The 20,637-nt window shown below is 35.2% G+C and overlaps 1 protein-coding gene across 1 annotated transcript in view; it reads right to left on the bottom strand.

Moving 5' to 3' along the window:
* The window catches only part of LOC149776662 (uncharacterized), an 82,839-nt gene that overhangs the window by 14,434 nt on the left and 47,768 nt on the right, over positions 1-20,637 (bottom strand). Inside the window, exon 4 of the mRNA XM_089941202.1 lies at positions 1,557-1,874. Within this exon, the coding sequence (XP_089797328.1) occupies positions 1,557-1,874 (318 nt within the window). The remainder of the gene's footprint in view (positions 1-1,556; positions 1,875-20,637) is intronic.

Raw genomic sequence — 20,637 nt, 5'->3', positions numbered from 1 at the left:
CATACGCTACTGGAATAGATGGAAGAATGTTTCCATTGTGCAAAAGCACAGCCTTGAGACTCAGTTTCGAAGAGTCCACAAATAGTCTCCATTCTTGTGGGTCATGAGTGATTTTTAAAGCATTCATGAGGCCCTCAATATCGGAACAGAATATCAGATTACTTTCCTTTCTGAAGAAAGGCTCCAATTGCTGGTGGCGCTTTCGATATGCAGTAATTGTGACATCTTCTTCTAGAAGATTCCATTGTTGGAGTCTTGATCCTAGCAATTCTGCCTTGTTCTTTGATAAGTCCAAATCACGAATCAGGTCATTTAGTTCTTCCTGTGTTATTCTGTGTGGGGTTGATGATGCACCACAGTGAAAATCTGGATCACTGCATGCTGATGGACCAGGAGAAGAACAGGTCGACTCACCTTTGTCTTCGTCAGATGAATCAAGAGAATATTCTGCTGGAGGTTCTGGAATAGGAAGTCCCTCACCATGTGGAACTGGTCTCAATGCAGACGGAATGTTTGGGTAGACTATTCTCGACTTCTTTCGCTTCGTTATTCCGCCGGAAAGAGGAGGAACCAAGCAGAAGTAACAGTCATTTAGGTGGTTGCTTGGCTCTCTCCACACCATTGGGACTGCAAACGGCATTGATGACCTTTTGCAATTCAACCACTGTGAAAGCTGTGTTGTACATGTAGCACAGCATATATGCGGAGCCCAAGGCTTGTCTTGGTCACCAACCTTGCATCCGAAGTAAAGATGATATGCCTTCTTCACTTGAGAATTGATACTTTTCTTCTGGTTGGCAAATGTCACTTCCCCACAAATATAGCAAAAATTGTCCGCGGTATTAACACACTTTCGAGGCATTACTGTTCTTTATTGTACGTAAATGGATAAAATAATAAGTTTTATGTAACAGTAGCTTGAACTGTCTCGCACAACGTCTAAAATATTTTAAATGCTGAACCTATCTGATTGGGCTTTATATAGTACACTGCTTACGTCAGCTTCAGCAGCCGCCTGGCATTAGTATAATAGGCCTACACATGTATAGTACACTGCGGACGTCAACTTACTTCAGCAGCCGCATGGCATTAGTATTGCATTGCATCAGAAAATGATGCAATCAACTGTGGATGATGTGAGCATGATGGTATTATGCAATGTTACATCATTATTCCGGATGTTGCTGCAGTCCTACTGGAGAAATTTACACAGTGAAACATAGAAAATGAGGTATATGAATATCTTCAAAACGAGAGCCAATACAAATTTTTCACGGTTATATTCGTGTTCGGCACACCAAAATACTACAGATTAGGGCCTTTTCAAGTCAGTAATGATTTCACTGTTGACCAGTGTATTTAATTCTACAAACTAATACTCTATACTTACACCTACATGCCAGCCTATACAATCATGTATCTACCTACAAATCGTACAGAAGGGAATTAATTTAAAGCCGCCTTTTTAAATATAATATTATGAGTGGGTTACCCTCCCTTACTAGTAACCAATATTCAATAAGGATCGGACTTTAAACTTATTGTAATGTACTTACCGTCCTTGTGGGTATGAACTCTAGGTTCTCCAGGATCATTTACTGTTGTTGTTGTTGCCGTCACTGTACATGTATTATTTGCCTTTGGACCATGTGATACATTTGTGTTCTCAGTACTGACATCTGGAATGTTTGTTGTTTCAGTCTTTGGTAGTGATATATCAGTCTCTGCTGACGCTGGTGAATGACCTTTTGTCGTGTCTGGTACCATATTTGGGGACGTTGTTATCACATTTGGACTCATGGAGCTTGCAGTAGAAGACCCAATAACATTGTCTTCGCATGTTAGGGTTAGAACAGGCAGAATATCTAGATTATCTGTACCCAAAAAGGACAAAGGCATTCAGATATAAACATTAAAGTTATTAAGGCTACATTCACATGGCCAGTATACTGCGTTATAACCAAATAAACTCGGGAGATGTTTATGCTTTTGGTTTCCTTACTTTCCACACAATATGAATAGGACTATGACTAATGTACCTGGAAGACTGCAATGAATATGAATGTAATACTGTTAAAATACTGCCTGCTCTCTGCAATCACTAGCGCACAGCACGCAGTCACACACACACACACACACACACACACACACACACACACACACACAAATATTATTTGTGTGTGTGTGTATGTATAAATAAAGCAACTACACTACAGTTAACGACATACAAAATAATGAGGCTACAATATATAAGGCAATATACCAGTAATAAATAGGCACTCAGACAACCATACGGACGCAATCAATTTTAACAATACATCATTATTCTTGTTTTTGAAAGGTCTTGTTTAAAATCAAAAGTAATTTAACTGCATACCGTATGACACGAGCAAAAGGATATTGAAAAATAACTATACTATAATAGAATTAGCATACCGGGTGAAGTAATGGAAAAACTATCAAAATAGTTTTGCAAATCAAAAATGATAACAGACTATATTTAACCCTTTTTCAGTGACAACTTAACCAAGCGACACCCTCACAAACGTTATTATTGATTTGTATTTGAAACGCTAATGTTACCACTCCGTTGTCTTAAAGAAAGTAACAGGAAAGAGCGACAACTAACACATTTTGTAAAATTCATCAAAGAATTTATTTCCCTGAAATTCAAAGTGAAAATATAATAAAAGAGAACTTACGGTATTGCGAATTAAATCCTATATAATCCTAGAACGTCAAACACAAGTACTAAATAATAAAGTTCTGAATAAAATTTACTGGTATTCCATAATAAATGCAACGCTTTAAATTGTTGGTATGCCTGTGATGGCCGAACAGTAATGATATGCCAACAGACTTTTGTGCAATAATGATAATAATAATAATAATAACTGACCACTCAAGCAACTGATACTTCTGCATGGTGGTCCCTTCCAAACGTCAAACTGGCGAGAATGCACCTGCTATCACGTATCCGTACCTTCCATCATCCATCTCCTCTGTGCCAAACTGCCCTGAGCTTCCCGTACCATCTCCTCCGGAGAGAGAGAGCTGCCGTCTTTAGAAGAGATCAGCAAGTCATAGAGCGAGGAAGACGTTGTAGATCCAGATGACAATTTCAGAGGTGGAGCTGAGGAGAGAAACCCATCCTACCCCAATCAAAAAGACCTCAACGACTTGATCAGAGATCCTGGTGTCACCAAGTCCGATGCCGAGCTTTTGACGTCTAGGCTCAAGAGTGGAACTTGTTGGATGAAAGTGTGCAAGTTGCAGAGGAAGTGTCACCAAGTTTTTTCCAGCTTCTTCACCCATCAAGATGGGCTCTGCTTCGGCCACAATGTGACCAGATTGTTCGAGGCAATCGAAATCACCTTAAAGAGGATTACAACAGCATGAAGGCCTTGCTAGACGCCTGGAAGTATGATGAGTACAGCTAAGATGTCATCAGATACTTCAAAATCGGTGGCATTCCTGATGGGTATCCAAGGCGGTTTTACCAAGTTTCCCTGCTATCTTTGCCTTTGGGACAACAGGGACACCAAGGCGCACTACCACAGGATAAACTGTTTTTTGTGTGGAGGAACAAAGTCAAGTGGAAGCCGCTGATGGACCCCTGGAAGGTGCTGATGCCACCACAGCACATCAAACTGGACCTTATGAAACAATTTGTCAGAGCTCTAGATAAGGAGTCGGCAGCCTTCAAGTACCTTCAAGACTTCTTCCCTAAGCAATCTGAGGCAAAGGTCAAAGCCGGTGTCTTCGTCTGACTACAGATAAAGAAGGATCCTGGAGTGCAATGAATTCCCCAAGAAGCTCACTAATAAGGAGAAAGCGGCTCGGAACAGCTTTGTCGCAGTGGTTTGGGGCTTCCTGGGCAATCATAAGGCCGAAAACTATGTGGAGCTGGTTGAGACTCTGGTGAAGACCTACAGCACAATGGCCTGCAGAATGTCCCTCAAAGTCCATATCCTTGATGCTCATGTTGATAAATCCAAGGAGAACATGGAAGCGTACTCCGAGGAGCAAAGTGAGCGCCTCCACCATGATATACTGGACTTGAACGCCGCTACCAACGACAGTATAACAAGAATATGATGGGAGACAATATTTGAGGGCTGATTTGTGAAAGTGATTTACAGTATAATAGTAAATCTCGAAAAAAACTACTAAATTCTAAATATTTTGTGGTAATTTTTGTATTACTTTAGTGTCACAAGATGAAGCCTGGTTTGGGACTGAATTAGTGAAGACACCCAAAGCAACTGCGTTAATAAGATGTTTATTTACATAGTATTTCTAATATGGCGTTGTATGACCTAGGCATTGACTCTCTGTATAATTTAGAATAAATAAATTGTAAAACATCTAAAGTTTGAAACAATTCTGTCATATAAAACGAATAGTAATAAAGAATACTTAAATTTCATTACCTCTACAACTGGAGATTTGCTCCCGTAAAGAGGTAAGCTTCTTAACAAGACTCGTCGTAGTGTAATTTGTTTATAGAGAATTTGCTCTATATGTATACTAGCTGTGACAGATATGCGCAGCTAGGTACTTAGGTTTTCACTGCAGGCAATTTGCACATGCAGTATGGGTTGAGTTGCGCTCAGTATTTCGAAATAACTAGAGCCGAAAAAATAAACCATCCTCGGGTGACACTGTACGCGGCAACGAAACCCGAGGACATTTTTGATCAAATATACATATTGATATAACTCCTACACAATTCCGTGACATTTAGTATAACTACATATTAATTTTGATTCATATGTTGTTGTTGTTTTTCAAACTTTACGTGAACGGAAAGACAAAATTCGCCTGTTTTCTCATTGGAAATAGTCAAATTTCAAAATATCACTGTCTTGGTCACAAAAGCAAATTTTGTGGGGAATAATAGCCATTTTCTATGCTTTTTAGGCATAAACAATAAGGAAATAATACTTACTACTCAGGAACAAAATTGTGTAACATAGTGTTATCTTCATGGAGTGCCGTTTAATCCAATCATTAAAACACACTTTACTATATGTATTGTTTACTTGTGGAAATTCATACATAATGTAAACATTATCAGTTTCTATATGATTGCATGATAACTATTAAATATACTTTTAATTGCTATCGTTCAAAGTTATTTCATCCGGCGAAATTAATGAGTTCTATATGGTCACTCATTGCTGTCTCTGAGATGGTCAGCATTGGATTCCCTAGCACATCAGACTTGATTTCGTCAGGTTTCTTTTTGCAATTCCTAAACCGTTCTCAATATCCCTCAGGTACCAACTAATAACCCTTCAAGACACAATCCTTAGCCTCATCATTATCGGCACTTTGTCGTACAGAGAGTGAATTGCAGATTAACGAGCTTTCCCAATAAGTATACTTATGTAATAATAAAGGTCAATTCTCTACTGGCAATTTCAAGTTTTCGGCAATTTTGTCAGAGTGATGAAAGTATTTTATCTGCTTGATTTTATTTAAAGGAGGTAATAATCTAATATCTCTAGTAATATAAAACCATGAAATTATATGAAAAGGTGTGTTTATATTCCGTCTGCCAGTTCTAATTATTCCAATCTATATGATATTTGTTTTTCTCTCTCTCTCTCTGGTTCTACTTCTGCTTCTGTCTCTGTCCTTCTCTCTCTCTCTCTCTCTCTCTCTCTCTCTCTCTCTCTCTTTACTTTCCATTTGTATTCATCGTTCTTATTTTTCTCTCTGTCTCTCCTTTTCCTCTCTTAGGAATTGTATTTATTATTGTTTTCTCCGTTTCTCCCTTTCTTCTTTCAGTTTTAGGATTTGCTTCTCATTTTCCTATTTGTTCATTAATAATTTTATCTCTTCTCTTCCACTCTCTGCATTTGCATTAGCCTCTCCTCGTTCTCTCTTTCTCTGCAATTGTATTAATCTTTTCCTTCCTCTTTTTGAATTTGGATTTTACTTTATTCTTTTTCTCTCTATGTTTGTATGTCTTTCTTTTGTCTTTGTCTTTCCCTCTCCATGAAATATGTCTGCATTTCAGTTTTTCTTTCTGAATATGAAGTTTTCTTGTTTCCATCTGGGTTTATTAAACTGTAATTCCTCTAATTTCCTATCAAACGCAGAGAAAAATGTACTAAGCCAACCCAAGACAATACTATGCAGAATTTCTTTTCTATCCAAATAATGAAAAAACATCGTTGTCTCTTGTTTTGTTATGGATTCTTTTGCTTCAGAAAGACCATCATATTCGGAAGCCCAAGCAACTCGTCCTTTACAAAGACTATAACCCTTTCTTTTTAGGATTTAATACAAAGTTCTCCACGTGAGCTGACATTGTCCATGCTTGTTGGTTCCGCTAAAGACGTCTCCAATATGCGAAATTAAAATGTTTACCAGGGAAAATGAAAACTCCGAAACAATGTCGATTTAATATTTATAGACAACTTTTTAAAATCTATAAAATATTATAAAGAAATTGAGATCCGGGACGAGATCAATTTATTTTTTTGTTACGACTCTTTAGTATTAAACTAAGATTTAGAGTAAGCAATAAAAATAGGTATAGTAAAATTTATATAAAAAAATTAGTTCCCTAAGTTTCAAAGTGAAAACTTAAATGGAACTTACATTATTGTAATTAAATCCCAAATAATTATAAGAGTTATATCACAGGTCCACCACTGTGTACTCCGAATGAATTCAGATGTTTAATGTGCTGATGTGTCAATAAATTTGAATAGGTTGATGTTCAAACAGTCATGAAGTTACATAATACTATGATCCAGAATATATGTGAATGAATTGACAGTCATCGTAACTCCAAATTGTAAACGAGAATTATATAACTCCGATGAATAATTTAAATAAATGTTTCCTCTCTCCAGTTTTATCGTAACACAACAGTGAATTATTACACAGACTGAATCTAACACGGAAGCGAATAAATTTGTTACAATAACGTGATATAAAAATCCAAACCACAATACAATGATCAGGATCGATGTGAGTTAGAAGTTCGCTCTCAAAACATTTTATGTTTGTAAATAAGGCTAAATCATGGAGTCATAAACAACTTTTAATATGTGATAAAAGTCAGGTAGGCCATAACTGATCTACTCTCAATCATGAACAAATGTCAAGCATACAAAAGGAATTAAATATAAACAACAACAGACAACATTAGTCAACACGGTACTACTAGGCAAACAATGTGTTCTTGACCAAATCACATGCAAGATGATATTTGACAACTTAGAAGTGATTGGGGTTTCTTCGCGGTTTAACGGTCATCGGAAACCTTTGGAAGAAAGTTTGCTTGACTATCCACACAATCGTATTGCATTGCAATATCCCAAACTGTAGTCTGATATGAACCAACATCTAAACGTTGACGCTGGTTTGCAAATTAACCAACATGAATTTATTAAATTTTTACCCGATTTATTACTTTTCATTCGAAAACCGGGAGTGTACAATCAATATGTTGTCTACGTGTTATTTCAGGCATGTGTAGGTAACTCAGGTGGCGGTTATCAATGTATTGTTGTGATTTTTTTCTGACAAGACACCGTTGTGAGTATGCGGAAGTAGTCGAATGGAAATTTAACATGCGCCAGTATAAAACTAGTAATTTAACCTGTTACAGTTTTAGACAATAATATCATATTATGAAGAGAAGGTCGGCCTTAGTGAAAACCAGCTTGCAAAAGTAAAAGACGCAGTAAAACAGAAATCGGGGTCACAATGAAACTACTCCAACAGCAATTATCTGGAATAGTCCCAGTGTGGTTCACTCAAATACATCTTAATCATCTTAATGCGGCCAAACAATAATACCTCGCTGACATTAAAATTATTCAATCCAAAGGTGCTGCGATTGCAACAGCTAGGTGGAATATTTACATTTGTTGCAGCGATTCTGGCGTTGTTTGTAGCAGTGACTGCATCGGGTGCAAAAGCGGTGGCAAAAGGAGCTCTTGGAACGGTATCAGGAATGGCTTGGAACATATCTTTAGGTCGCATGCCGATAAGAGACAGAAAGGACTTCTAATACCAGGAACAAGTCGTCGAATACCAGTCAGCATAGGCTTGCCACCAAATTTGACCGACCTTACCAGTCTTGTTGCTGTTCATGTCAAAACTGGTTAGCTTCTGAGTTTTTAGATAACGCCGATAAATGTTATTCATCTCATGCAGATGTTGGAAATATTGTTATCAGGTTGAGAGGTGCTGCTGCATATAGTCTTGCCGTGATTTGTGAAAGCGGAGCAACTAGATATGCCGGTGTATAAGTTGCTTTTATCAAAAACAACATGGACACAAAGACTGTATCAGAAGTTGAAAATACCGATGATTAAATGTGAGGAGACCTTATCGTAAATATATACAAATTCAGCTGGTGCATCAACATGTACATGATGATAAGAATGCAACAAAATACGTGGATATTTAAATAAATGATATTAAGATCGTGTTTGGCAACGCTAAATTGACAATACTTACAACTCATATTACTTGAAGAGATCAAGAATTGCGTCCATAGTGACGTTAAGACTTATCTTGATATGAGAATAAGGTCAAAACTTTATAAAATGCTGCTCGCGCTGCTGGCGAGTATTCCTTAGCTCAAAAAGATTTTTTTGTAAGTCTTCTATTCAGCAGTTGTCCGGTAAAAATATTTCAGCCTAATACGAAGCATTCCAATATTGTATCTGGCACAACGTTTAGAAATTAAGTTTCTGATATTATTGAATGAAAATCCTTATCTCTTCCTACGTGTAACTATTGCAAGAACAATGCACACGTTATTTCTGATGATTACAAATTGAAAAAGACATACCTATTCCAAATGCCCCTACTTCTAAAAGGTCATGGTCACGGTCATATGATGAAAGCAATACATTTGTTGGTTCTAATAAACCCCATTCTGATTTAATTATGGAAAATTATGAGGCATTCCTGTCAAATGGTTCTATATTACTCATGAGTAATTCAGCCAATCCAATACCTATTAAAATTTAAAGGGACACTGGAGCTTCTCAAAGTCTTTTATTATCAGGTGCTTTTTCTGAGAAATCTTCTTCTAATGAGAGTGTTCTTATTCAGGAAGTAGAGTGCACCTTTGTTAATGGTCCTCTCATTTATTACTAGGCAATGACCTAGCTGGTTATAAGGTTGTGGTTAATCCACTTGTAACTGACAAGCCTTGTTTGGATCAGAAAGTTGATCGTATTGAAAAAGAAATCATTGATTTATACCCAGCTTGTGCAGTTACTAGAGCTATGGCAAAGAAAGCTCTTGAGTATGATGTTAATGAGGAAGGTATTCCTTTAACTGACACATGTATAGGTCAAGCCTCTGATGAGATTACTTTTACTCCTCCTTTGGATCAGTCAGAGGATATTGATCACAGTGATTCTCTTTTAACTAATCATTCTCTTTATTCTAATCAGGGAAACAAACGACAATCACTTGTCATCTAACAGATAAAAGATCATGTGATCTCCTGTTTGTTTTGAAAGGGCAATTAGTGACACCGAAGCCACGGAAGTAACTGTTTGTTATTTCGTTAAAACTGGGATTGTTATAAGAAAATGGAGACCACCCGAGGTACCTGCTGGTGACGAGTGGTCAGTGAACAATCAAATTATAGTTCCAAAATAGTACAGACAGGAAATTCTTAGTCTGGCCCAGAAAACTCCTTTGGCTGGTCATTTAGGGATTAATAAGACTTATCACAAAATCTTGAATGTACTCTAGATCTTGTTACACAAGTCAAAAGTGAAATTAAAGTTCGACAGAACTACAATGGAGAGAACTTTCAAGTCCGGTAATAGAGTTCTGTCTCTCTTGCTCATTCTTCAAAATTGTCTTCATATTGGGTATCACGGCCCTTACAAAGTGAAGAAGAAAATTAATGAGATAAATTACAATAGCAGTACTCCTGGGATGTAAACATTAAAGGAGAACTAGTATGTTGATAGAGATAACCAGGAACTTTCACATCTGCAGCAACAAGAAAAGAACCAATAAAAACAGTTATTACTTGAATATGAGCACTTATTTCCAGATGTTCCTTTAAGAACAAAAAATTTACTATGACTTTGAAATTGTAAACTCAACAACCCGTAAAGGATGAACGATCTCGAACAGGAATATTTGAAGAAAGAAATGTAATGTCTGTTGGAGAATTATTATAAAAGTGACTGGAGTTTACCATGCATACTTGTTCCGAAACCAGATAATACTTTCCGTATGTGCACTGATTATAGAAATGAGAACAATGTGACTAAAACAGATTCATTTCCTTTGCCAAGAATCAATGACTGCATTGGAAATGCAAAGTATGTCACCAAATATGACCGTCTGAAAGGATTTTGGCAAATTCCACTGAAGGAGGGAGCAACGTGAATTTCGGCATTTGTGACTCCAGATGGACTTTATAGACATAAAGTGATGCCGTTTGGGATGAAAGGTTCGCCTATTACTTTTCAACGTTTAATGAACAAGATTACTTGCTGTGCTTATATCGATGATGTCATCATCTACAACGGCACCTGCCAAGATCATTAACAACAATTCGGAAATTCTTTGATAAACTCATTGATGCAAATTTAACAATTAATTTATCAGAAAGTGAGATTTGCTGTGCTTGTGTAACATTTCTGGGACATATCGTGAGACATGGACAAGTTAAACCAATAGATGCTAAGGTCAAGGCTATCTCTGAATTCCCTGTGCCTATTAGTAAAAAGCAACTGATGCGATTTTTGGTTAAGGCAGATTCCACCGGAACATTTGTCCCAATTTTTCTTCAATTGCTGAAGCACTGACAAATTTATTGAGCAATAAAACCAAGCGTCATTCGTCTGAACAATGTCAGGAGGATTTGATAAGTTGAAGGCCATACTGAAGGGTGCACAAGTTCTTATAGCTCCAACTTTTAGTCAGTCATTTTTAAAGTCTCTGTTGATGCAAGTGATGTTGGGGTTAAAAGAGTATTGATTAAAGAAGACTTAAATGGTGTAGACGACCCAGTGTGCTATTTTTCTAAGAATTTAAATAAGCACCAGAAAAATATTCCACAATCGAGAAGAAATGTTTGACTTTGATATTGGCATTACAACACTTTGAAGTCTACATTAATTCAGCTCTTTGTCCATTTATTGTGTATAGTGATCACAAATGCATCACTTTCATCGGAATGATCAAAACCAAAGATCAGAGAATTTTAAGGTGGAGTTTGATGTTGAAAGAATATAATACTGACATAAATCACATCAAGGGAAAAGACAATTGAATAGCAGCGCACTTTCACGTGTAAAGAAATATATCATTTCATGTATACTTTGTGGATTCATAAGATTTAACTGTATGTTTGTTGTACTTATAGTAAACAAAAAGCTGTATTGTGTAAATCATTCTTTTTCTTTATGAGGGGAAGTGTTATGCATATTTAATTTAATTTTTTGTTTTCGAGTTTGAAATTTTTTATTTGATTAAACGCTTTTGCAATGTAACATTGTATGATTGACCTGACTTTGTCCAAATTGAGTCTACTTGATCTGATTGACTTTTTATTTATTTATTTCATTTGATGTAAACAACTAATAATAGCTTTATTATTCTCTATGTGTATGAACTTAATATCAGGATTTGTATTCAGGTAAATAAGAAGGAGTAAATATGTTGATTTGGGTCAGGGTTTTTCGAGTCTTCTAAGTGAATGTTAGAGGTTATTGTACAGTAAGTAAACAAGGCTCATTAGAGCATTCTAGAAGGTTATTTTCTATTAGGTAATGACTTTTTTATTAGAAAATGCTATTATTACTTGAGGTCAAGTAGAGAAAAGATATATATTGTAATTGTGAGGATTTTACCAGTCGTGCTTTAACAGCTAGCACATTCAAGTTGTACTATGTTGTGACAAGTTTGGGCTGAGTTTTACTTTCTTAAATTTATTGAATTCAAGTGATTATTTCTCTGGAATTATAAAAGTGCTCTGATAAAATTTTTGGATAAAGATATACACTGGAATTCATATTAAATTCAAACCTGGAATTATATTACTGTGATTCAACAAAAGACTGTTGACACATCAACACTCTATAAGCTATAACAGACACGTAATCGCCTTCAGTCTTTCCTCTATTTAGAACTTGTACTGAGTTTCATACCTTAAATTACTTGGAATTATGTAATTATGTCCAATCTAATTCTTGGATTATTTTTGGATTTAATTGGAAATACCGTAAGTTCGTTTTTCTCATTGTTACTTTGTATTTTAGAGAAATAAATTATTTGTTAAATTTTACAAAGCTTTCTGTCTTTTACTCTTTTCTGTTACTTATTTTAAGTGTATAGACTCATAACAGAATACACCTAAAAATAATCTTCTAAAAGACAAAATATAAATCAACCGTTGCAATCAAAATTACATATTAATATCAACTCGAGACCAGCTTGGCGTCATTGCATTAGCACGTGAAAATTACAAATCGTTGACTGCACTTCAAGGTGCGAAAATATTCACGGTTTGTTTCTACAACAATGGAGAGAAAATCACCGCTGAATCCCCCAAGCTACTTTCCCCATTAATAATGTTACATCAATATCAACTCAACGTAGAAAAGAAAGATATCGATTGTTATTCAGCATGGACGCACATGCTTTAGGGCGAAGGAAAGAACAATCGTTTCAGACATTATTCTGTGGTGTGATCAGTATATATTTTAAATGAAAACGCGACCGTCCTCAGAACGCACAACTGACGGTAATTTAAATGTGCACCAAGTAGATATGTTCTCTGTTTGAATTACAGCTGCACCGTTAGGAAAGGCTAATTGGTTAAACGTGCGTGTCTGTGTTGCAATGATGAAGGTCTGCTTGTTGAGCAAATAGTTCCACGCGATCACATTATCAATAGAAGAACTAGTATGGTCCCTAAATCTTCTCCTCACAAATAATAATCAAAGTGAAACAGCAGCTGTAATATGAAATCACCAAGAACACCGCGTTAATCGTGAAATAAAAACTCGTGGATATGGTCGGATATACTATTTTTGGTCTTTCCGCTCTACGAACAGTTGCTCATGGTATGGCATGAATTAAGGAAACGACAACATCCTGTTATTTATATTTCACTTGTACGTCTTAGATTTTCTCCATGATAATATGTTATGTATAATTATAATTTTTACTTTGTCTTATCCAAAATCATATTCATCGTGTACATGATTAGTAACATTTCTTTTGCAAACAAATAATACATAATATTTATCTATGAGCGTGGTTTAAATATTAAGATCATTATCAGTGTAGGTAAATATGTTTATTTTGTCAGGATCTAGGACAATTGTATTCCTCGTGGATAAACATATTGTAGCTGATGTTTAGCACGTTCTTTATTACCATTTTCGTACAAATCTATATCTTGTTGATAACGCAGAATATTATATAAATAAACTTTTTGCCCTTATCCAAGTTCTACTTTTGAGTCTTAGCTTTTAATAAAATTGTTTTTTGCTTGAGAAATTACTCATTCTTGTATTTAATACCTAAGGCAGGATCAGTCTTATTGTGCTCAGTATTTATTTTGTGTGGAATTATTTATTTAAATTACAATTCACAGGAACAACAAAGTGCTCATCTATACATTTCTTGGCCTAGAATAATAATTTGGCATTATAGCGATTTCAAATAGGAACATAATTGGATTATGTTATTGTGATAAATCACTGACTGTTAGCACATTTGCAAACCACAGACCGCTGGCACATTGCGTATTCGAGACGCCATGCACTTTAACGCATTTAATATTGGAACCTATTTGGAATTCCACTGGAATTTAATTGGACGTATGATAAAACTTTAGGACTATTTGGGATTTGTTTCGCGTTACTGTACATTCTTTTGAACATTTCGCTTTATATTCTAGGGCAAATACATTATTTGTCGAATTTACAAAACTTGTTAGTTTCCGTTTTTTCTGTTACTTAGTTCAAGACCATCGATTAGTAACTGTAAATTAGGTACGCATCTTTAGGATACCAATTTATATTTCTTTAGGATACCAATTTCAGAAACACTTGTTTTGAAATTTAAATTCACCTTGTTTTGAAATGTTTTTAGTCCCTTTTATTTTGGTCTCGCATACTTCAGACATTTTTAATGAAACCAACAAGGTTTGACAATGTCAATTAAAGTGGAGAACTTTTATTTTTTTAAAACCTACCCAGGAAAGGTTAGAGTCCTTGAAAAACGATGAATTGCTTGATCTTTCTGAGGTGAAGGTTTCTTTAACGAAGCAAGGAAAGAAAATTAGTTTGGTCTAATATTTGGTGGACAAAAATAGTTTGGATAAATGTGCTTTAGGTTTTATTAGTAAGTCTATATCAGGTTCTGACATAAAAGTAATGCAATTGAAAGCAAAACACAGGACGGGATAAAATTAAAAACGTTTCAGCATCAGAAAGTTGAAAGAGATCGATAAATGCATTGTTCGAGAAAGAGACAATGAGAGACAAAGACAGATACAAAAGGAAGGAAGAGTAATCAGTTGCAGAATGTAGAAAGAGAGACAGTCGCAATGTCAGAACGAGGAAACAGGGAGAAAGAGCATCAAAATGCAAAGAGAAAACGAAGAAAGGGAAATACATATTGATTGGAAACAAGAAACGGAGAAAAGGGAATTTCAAAATAGATTAAAAGAATTAGAGCTGACAAGTTGAAAACAATCTTCCCTTTACAAATTCAGTTTTTGATGCTACTAGAACTATTAAGTTAGTACATTCTCTTAAGGTAACAGAAGCGTAGAAATGTATTCCTCATTTTGAAAAAATGGTGCAAATTTGAGATGGCCGAGATAGCATTGGATTCCATGATTACAAAGTGTACTTTTTGCAGAGCTCGCGAAGTCTACGAATCATTGTCAGAACAAAAAAGTGCTGATTATGATATGGTTAGTGAATATATTTTGAAGGGTTATGATATAGTTCATGAGGCATGTCTAATACGGTTTTCTAACTATAAAAAAGAAACTGTACAAACCTATGTCGAATTTGCAAGAGAAAAAGAGAAATTATTTGATCGGTGGTCCTAGAAGATAATTTTTTTCAACACTAGGATAATATCAGACAACTCATTAATTGAAGAGTTCAAGAATTAAATCTACCGTGATGTTAAGACCTGCCTTAAGAAATAAAAGGTCGAAACTTTAGAAAATTATGCTCATACAGCTGAGGATTATTCATTGAATCACAAAGTTTCATTTGTCAGTAAGTCTTCCACTCGGCAGTGTATTGGTAAAATGCCATTTCACTCTCATAGGAGCACTTCCCAATCCAAAATTGGTACAATTTTAAGGAATTAAGTTCCTGTTAAAACTGACCAAAATTCCTATCTTTTCATACGTGCACCTATTTCAATATAACTGGCAGGTTATTTCAGATTGTTACGAATTGAAATATAAACAACATAATCAAGATAGAAACGCTTTAACGTATGAGAAGCCAAGGTCATGGTCATGTATTGAAAGCAATATATGTGTCGGGTCGAACAAAACACAGGCTCATTTTATGTTGGAGAATTATGAATCATTCGTGTCGAATGGTTCTATATCACTTAATAGGGATTCGACAAATCCTATTCCTGTTAAAACTGTAAGGGATACAGGAGCTTCTCAGAGTCTTTTATTATCAGATGCTTTGCTTTTTTGAGAAAACTCCATTTAATGAAAATGTTCTTTTTCAGGGTGTAAAGTGTGGCCGTAGTAATATTCCTCTCAATTGTGTAAATTTGTCATAAGACTTAGTTTCAGGACCCGCGAGAGTCGGAACAGTGACGCATTGAACCAATGAGGAAGTTCACTTATTGCTAGGCGATGACCTAGCTGGAAATAAGGTTGTACTTAATCCTCTTGTAACGGACACGTTTTGTTTGATCAGAAAGTCAAACCTATTGAAAAGAATTCCCTGATTTATACCCAGCTTGTGTAATTACTAGGGCTATGACAAAGAGAGCTCTTGGGAGTTCTTTAGAATGATATTGATCAGTTATTGCTCTTTTAGCTGACACACGTATTGATCATGCGTTTGATGGGGTCACATTTGCACTTGGGATGGATCAATTAAAATGTATTGATCACAATGATCCTCCTTTTACCACTAGTTCTCTTTACTCTAATCAGGGTGACAAACGACAGTCACTTGTTGAACAGAAACAAAATCCTGATATATCCTATTTGTTTCAGAGGGCTATTGATAAAACTGAAGCCACGTAAGTAAATGTTATTTTGCTAATCATGGAGTCATTATGAGGAAAAGGAAACCATACGAGGTGCCCGCTCGTGATCAGGGGTCTGTGAGCTATCAAATGTATTTTCCTAGGTTGTGTAGACAGGAAAGTCTTAACGTAGACCATGAAACTCCCATAGCTGGAGAATTAGAGGTTAATAAGACTTATAAAAAGCTTTTGAATCATTTGTATTGACCGATGTTTGTAAATACTGTGGATCTTGTCACACTTGTCGAATGGTAGGAAAATCCAGTCAGAAGACACACAAGGCTCATCAGCAAACTATTCCTTGTAACGAATCATTTAGTGGAATAATGGCAGAATGTGTCAGGTCCTTACTTAAGAACAAGATAGAGAACCAATACTTGTTGACCGTAATGTGTGCATCCAAACGATTCTCAGAGGCAATTACTTTGAGGAATACTAAAACATAAAAAAAAACATAGCAATAGTTTTGATGAAGTCTTGTGCACTATTCTGGCCTTCCAAAATCTGTCAAATTTGATAAGGGGTCACATTTTATCTCTGTAATTTTCCAGGGAATTATGTACACATTAGACATCAAACAATTTGTCTTCTGCCTATCACCCAGAAAGCTAGGGGCTTAAGAAAGATTTCATCAAACTTTGAAAATTATGATTTTGTCATATTGACTTGATACCGGAAAAGATTGGGACGAAGGTGTAATTTACTGTTATTTCCTGTTAGGGAATCAGTTCATGAATCTCTTGGATTTAGTCCCTTTCAACTATCGTTGGACATGCTGTCATTGGACCATTGAATGTATTCAATGATAAACTTCTTTCTAATGAAGATTCAGAACTTAATCTTCTTATATACGTTTCTCAGTCCAGAAATAAGTAGTCAAAGTCTTTTGACGTTGCAGGAACAAATCTTCACTCTGCTCAGTCAAACATGAAATTTATTCATGGCAAAAGCACAAGGAAATGAGTGTTCATCCTGGTGATAGAGTTCTGGCTCTCTTGCCGATACTTAAAATCATCAACAGGCTAGGGACTATGGCCCTTATACAGTTGAAAAGAAAGTAAGTTACTTAAATTATATTATCAAACACTTCTGGTCGGCGAAAACAAATACAACTTTGCCATACAAACATGATAAAAGAGTAAGTTTATAAGGATGGCCTTCTTAATACTACAATCAATTTACTTGTACCTGTCCCACAATGTGAGGATTTAGGCAACGGAATGCAATCAAACTGGAGTGACTTAAGTGGAACAAATCTTTGGAATTTAGAAATATTGAATAATCTGGACCATTAAAAACCACAAGAAAAGAATGAACTAAACAGCTATTACTTTAATATAATCAGTTGTTTCCAGATTTTCCAACAGGAATAAATATAATCTACCATGACATTGAAATTGTACATTCCACACTTGAGAAAATGCATCCCTACAGGATGAACCCTCACAAACTGGAATGTTTGATTAAAGAAATTTACTATTTGCTGGAGAAAGCTTTAAAAAAAAACCCAAATAAAAGTGACTTGCGTTCACCATGTATTCTTGTACGAAACAAATAATATTTTCCGCATGTGTATTGACTAAACAAAGGTGAATATTGTTATCGATTTCCATTGCCAAGAATCATTGAGTGCATTGATAAAATTAGAAATGCAAAATATTCCCCTAAATTTGACCTTTTGAGAAGATTTTGGTAAATCCCACTGACGGAAAGGACAAAAAAAATTTCGTCATTCGTAACTCCAAGATGGACTCTATTAACATAAAGTGATGCTATTTCGGATGAAAATTTCACCTTGTACTTTTCAGCGTTTAATGAACATGATTACATCTGGTCTAGATAATAGTGATACTTACATCGATGACATCAACTACAATGACACGTGTAAAGATCAGTTGGAGACACCACAGAATGTGTTTGATCGACTGATGCAAATTTATTAATTTATCCAAGAGTGATTTTTTTGTGTGCTTATGTTACATTTCTAGGACATATCGTGAGGCATGTGATAAACTAAACCTAAAGATGGTAAGGTCAAGGTTATCTCTGAATTCCCTGTGCCTACCAGTAAGAAGTAACTGATGCGAATTTTGGGTATAGCTGGATATTATCGGAAATCTTGCACATATTTGTCCATAAATGCTTAACCCTGACCAATTTATTTTGCAAGATAATCATGTTCCATTGGTATGTCAAATGTCAGAAGGCTTTTGTAAGTTCAAAGCCATACTTAAGAGTGCACCAGGTTTTTCAGCTCCAAAATTCAGTAAGTAATTTAAAATATGTCGATGCAAGTGCTGTTGGAGTTGTTCGAGTTCAGTTATGTAATAAGACAAAATATGCCAATATAAAAAGGTAAATTATATACCACTGTCGCTTCGTTGCAAGATAATTAATGTTTATCTCATAGTCTGTACTCTTAACATATAGCGAGTGCAATTTAATATTTTTGATATTACCACACGTTAACATATCACTTTATGTGATTCTGATTGGTTCAAATAAGTCCATGAAATTCTTACGCTGCATTTTATATACTGAATGGCTGCGATCACTGGAACATTTTTTTACTCAGCCTTATGGAACATTTTCTTTTTACTAATACCATGAATATTTTGGTTACCATTTTTCGAATCGACTGTTCAATTGGAATTGAGTGAAAAAGACAGGTCTTTCTGAATATGGCGAATTCACCCCACTGGGGCTCGTTATACTATGTATTACCATACGCTGGAGAGAAAAAAATGGAGTTAAACACCAAATAACAACAACAAAAGCAACAAATAAAATTAGGGTTATTGGTCCACTGATAGCGTGCATGAACGGAACGGTGGGCGATCAGCATGTAACAAGGAATTCGCCTTAAGTATAAGAGTGGTTTCAATGTAACTTGTAGAAGTAAATAAACTCACCTCTGTTCATAGAAGAATGCAAACATAAAAACAGTCTCTCAACTGACAGAATTTTAAGCCAATCCAACCCCAGTAATTTTAAGCGGTAAAATAACTCAAACGATCTAATGTATTTTATGTGATGCAATACCCACTGTTTCCTGTTCCAAATCAACGAATGCAAATATCTGGTCACAAATACATTACAGTAAATATGGAATTTCTTCATCCAGTAATAATCCTTTCACATGAATATCTAACAACATCCAGCACTGAAAGTGACATTACCTTAGGCAACCACATTGTTACATTGATCGTCTAACCTGAATGAAAATAAAATGTGATATCACATAGAATTTTCGTACATATTCTATGTTGAGAAACGATGTACTCTGAGTCAATTGTTGCATTCATTCTGAAGGACAATTACTCTTTTAATTCTAATTTTAAATTTATTGGTTATTAAACTACCAACAAATCGACAATAGTTTGGGACTATTTTTATACATGTAACAAATGAATCGTACATCATCTGAGTCAGAATAAACGAAATTATTTCTTCTTCTTTATATTTCCGTAACAATTAAAAACTCAATGATAAGCATGATCACAAATGGGCAATGATTTAATATTATACTTATTTATTGAGATACTCTCTCTCTCTCTATCTATCTATCTATCTATCTATCTATCTATCTATATATATATATATATATATATATATATATATATATATATATATATATATATATATATATATATATATAGTTTGTAGTGATGTATTTCCTATTTGTCTTGCTTGTAAATAATAAATAGATCTTTACATGGGTTTGAGTCCATGACCTAACCTTGATTGTAACCTTATAACCTGGTTTTGGAAGCGAGTTTGTTTACAGTTTGCTGTAATGTTCCATTAAGATGATTGAAAATTTTCAATAACTTCTATTGCGACATTGGTCAAATGAATGTGCATATATAAGAGGTTTTGTCAACAAAGTGTTCGTTCCTGTCTTACCAGTCTTTGAGAATCCATTATCAGAATTTTAAATTGTGTTTCTATATACAATGAGAGGAATCATTTATTTAAATTTTTAATTGGAATTACATTTGGACTAAAGCACTACCTTGGGATTGTTATGAATTCATATAAAGATATTTTGGATTACATTATCGTGATACATGAAGACTATTGGTATATTAGCAAATTCAAGACTTAGAATTCACTCGTGATATTCTGTTTCCGAACTGTGATTCAGCTTTTAGGATTATTTGGGATTTAATTCTCAACGCTGTAAGTTACGTTTCAATTTTCACTTTGTATTCAAACGAAATACATTGTTGGTTGATTTTGTTTTAAAATTTGGGGTTTGCTTTGTTCTGGTACGTAGCTTAAAACCATAGAGTCGACAGAAACACACACACACACACATGCCCAGTTTTAGTGTGGCATTCCAGTCATCCCAAGCATATATTGGAA

This window comes from Sinohyriopsis cumingii, chromosome 18 (assembly GCF_028554795.1).
Source record: "Sinohyriopsis cumingii isolate HCF-2022 chromosome 18, ASM2855479v2, whole genome shotgun sequence".
Lineage (NCBI taxonomy): Eukaryota > Metazoa > Mollusca > Bivalvia > Unionida > Unionidae > Sinohyriopsis > Sinohyriopsis cumingii.
This window is presented reverse-complemented; position numbering and strand designations above follow the sequence as displayed.